The sequence below is a fragment of the Homarus americanus genome, unplaced genomic scaffold (assembly GCF_018991925.1).
Source record: "Homarus americanus isolate GMGI-L3 unplaced genomic scaffold, GMGI_Hamer_2.0 scaffold34360, whole genome shotgun sequence".
NCBI lineage: Eukaryota > Metazoa > Arthropoda > Malacostraca > Decapoda > Nephropidae > Homarus > Homarus americanus.
Window position 1 is genome coordinate 12,881,584 of NW_024739403.1, and position 2,750 is coordinate 12,884,333.

The 2,750-nt window shown below is 44.5% G+C and overlaps 1 protein-coding gene across 1 annotated transcript; it reads right to left on the reverse strand.

Moving 5' to 3' along the window:
• Positions 1-236: 236 nt before the first annotated feature.
• LOC121874658 (protein FAM200B-like) lies at positions 237-2,656 on the reverse strand. The gene is made up of 2 exons (XM_042378887.1): positions 1,933-2,656; positions 237-247 (listed from the first exon to the last, which is right to left on the reverse strand). Exons 1-2 carry the CDS (start codon positions 2,654-2,656, stop codon positions 237-239), a joined length of 735 nt encoding a protein of 244 aa, XP_042234821.1.
• Positions 2,657-2,750: the final 94 nt, after the last annotated feature.

Here is a 2,750-nt window from a genome sequence, read left to right on the forward strand (position 1 = left end):
TGTCTACTGGTGATGGCATGTCTACTGGTGATGACACGCCTGCTGGTGATGGCACGCCTGCTGGTGATGACATGTCTACTGGTGATGACACGCCTGCTGGTGAGAGAGACGTGTAAACTCCCACCATACCAAAGCCATCTTGGTCACCATTATCCAGGCGTCGTGACTTAGAGATTAAGAAATATATATATTGTGTAGGGTTGGAAACTTCGACTTGGTGAACGGTGTTTATAGAACTAAGCAAGACCTGTTGGGTTTACTGATTTGGAATGGTGTAACCTTGACTAATATAAGCACTTAGACAGAGACAGACAGAGACAGACAGACAGACAGACAGACAGACAGATAGATAGATCGATAGATAGATAGATAGATAGATCTTGCTGGTTCATTGAGGCTTATAAAAGGGGTGTGGCCAGGTGAACGTATGTGTGCGGCCAGGTGAACGTGTGTGTGTGTGTGTGTGTGTGTGTGGTCAGGTAAACGTGTGTGTGTGTGTGTGTGTGTAATAATAATAATAATAATAATAATAATAATTAACGGTTTATTGAAAAAATTCTGCAACCCGAAGGCTGAAAATATACATTGGACATAAATGACTTATTACATACATTGGTGGTTTAACAAAAGTTTCTGTATTAGAGAAAGGCAAAGTGAACACAGCAGGAACATACAGATTAATGTAGGTTGAACAGCAACTCGTAGTGTAGTAACTCCCTCCCAGATAGAGGAACTTACGGAAGTCTCTCTGATGGTGTTATGAGGGACCTGGTGGTGTAGTAATCTCGTGAGCGAAAGTACAGGGGCCTCATGGTAGTACTGCCTCACAGATGGTGTTATGAGGGGCCTCACGTGGTGTAGTAACTCCCTTACAGATGGTGTTATGAGGGGCATCACGTGGTGTAGTAATTCCCTCACAGATGGTGTTATGAGGGACCTCACGTGGTGTAGTAATTCCCTCACATATGGTGTGATGAGGGACATGTGGTGTAGTAATTCCCTCACAGATGGTGTTATATGAGTGAGGTTTGGTCTTAGGCCTTCCTATCGTAGACGGATTAACACATCGCTGGTTGTTGTTGGGTCTCACGGGCCGTTATCACTGGGTACGACTGTTACTGTTGAGTTGTTCTCACTGACTTAAGCACTGTTCACCACTGTTCACCTCTGTTTAACACTGGTTCCGTTCCTTTCCTAAATGAAATTGTAACTTCTGGCGAGAACTTGTTGATATTCCGGTGGGGAGGGTGGTTCAGGGGAGGGGGTTGGTATGGGCCAACTTAACAGTTGACCTGGCTGCTCCGAGAGGAGCGCCAGGTACGTCTTGGCCCTTCGGTGGTCAAGGATGTAGTGTGTGTGTATGTGTGTGTGTTTGTGTGGCCAGGTGAACGTGTGTGCGGTCAGATGAACGTATGTGTGAGGCCAGGTAAACGTGTGTGTGGCTAGAAGCAGTGTTTCTCAAACTTTTTCACTCCATTCCCCCCATGAGGAACTCTCAACATTCTCGTGGTCCCCCTTCAGTTCTCTCCCAAGCCCCTCACAAATGATGATGAAAATAAACTGTTTTGGTTCTCTTCCTTTATTTTAATGTTTTCAATCACCAAACAGAATGAATATTTTGTTACAGTTCAATGGGATGGATGACATTGTTTCCTTTCAGTCAGTCGACTGATTCGAGGTTGAGTCACTGATAAAGCACATCTCATGTCTGGGTCCACTTGTAACCGGTTTCGGCTTTTATTCTCTATTTGAAGATGGGTGGAGAAACCAGATTCACGTAAATAAGTAGTAGAAATGGCAAGAGGACTCGAAGTGCGATCTCACTAACTTTTGGATAAAACTGATACATTGAGCACCAGAATACAGTCAGATTTTTCTTCATAGAGGTCTCTGGCAGCAGATTCGTTCTGAGATCAAGGAATTCGTCCTGACCATCGTCGGGAATGGCAGAAATATCAAGAGTGCCAGAGAAAGGATTCCTCACCAATTTCCCTTCTTCCTCTTCGAATTCTGGGAAGTACCTTTTTAGCTCACTTTCCAAGGATTTCAAGTGCTGAATTATTTCATTTTTGAGTGATGGGTCAAGTAGATGATCCTCTTCAATCTCGTCGAGAACAATTGAGATATTCTCAAACATGACAACATTTCCTGCACTGACTTCCCTTTGCCAGTTCTGGAGTTCGTCAAAAAATGCACGAATACAATCCATGTGGTGAAACTCATTTCTTTCCTTGCCTTGTAGCTTGAGATTCAGCCTGTTTAGCTGCTCAAATATGTCTGCCAGGTACAACACTTCGTTGAAGTGACTTAGTAGATCATCCTTCCCTTTCATTTCCAGGAACAACTTTAGTTCTCCCCGAAGTTCGAACACTCGATTCACAACATTACCCGTGGAAAGCCATCGCACTTTGGAGTAAAAGAAGAAGGTTTCATGGTCTGAATTCATGCCTCTACAGAGGCTCTGGAAAAGGCGAGAGTTCAGATCTCCTGCTTTCACAAAGTTGACGCATTTTACCACTGCCTCCAGGATCTTGCAAAGGGCATCAGGGAGGGTCTTCGACGCCAGTGCAAAACGATGGATCATACAATGAACCCCTTTGGCATTCGGAGCTACTTCCTTGACGTGCTTCTGTAACCCCGATTTCGATCCCAGCATCGCCGGAGCCCCATCAGTACAGCCTCCACAACAACTTTTCCAGGTGATCCCGTTAGTTGTGAAGAAAGAAGTCAACTTTTCCATCACATCTAAA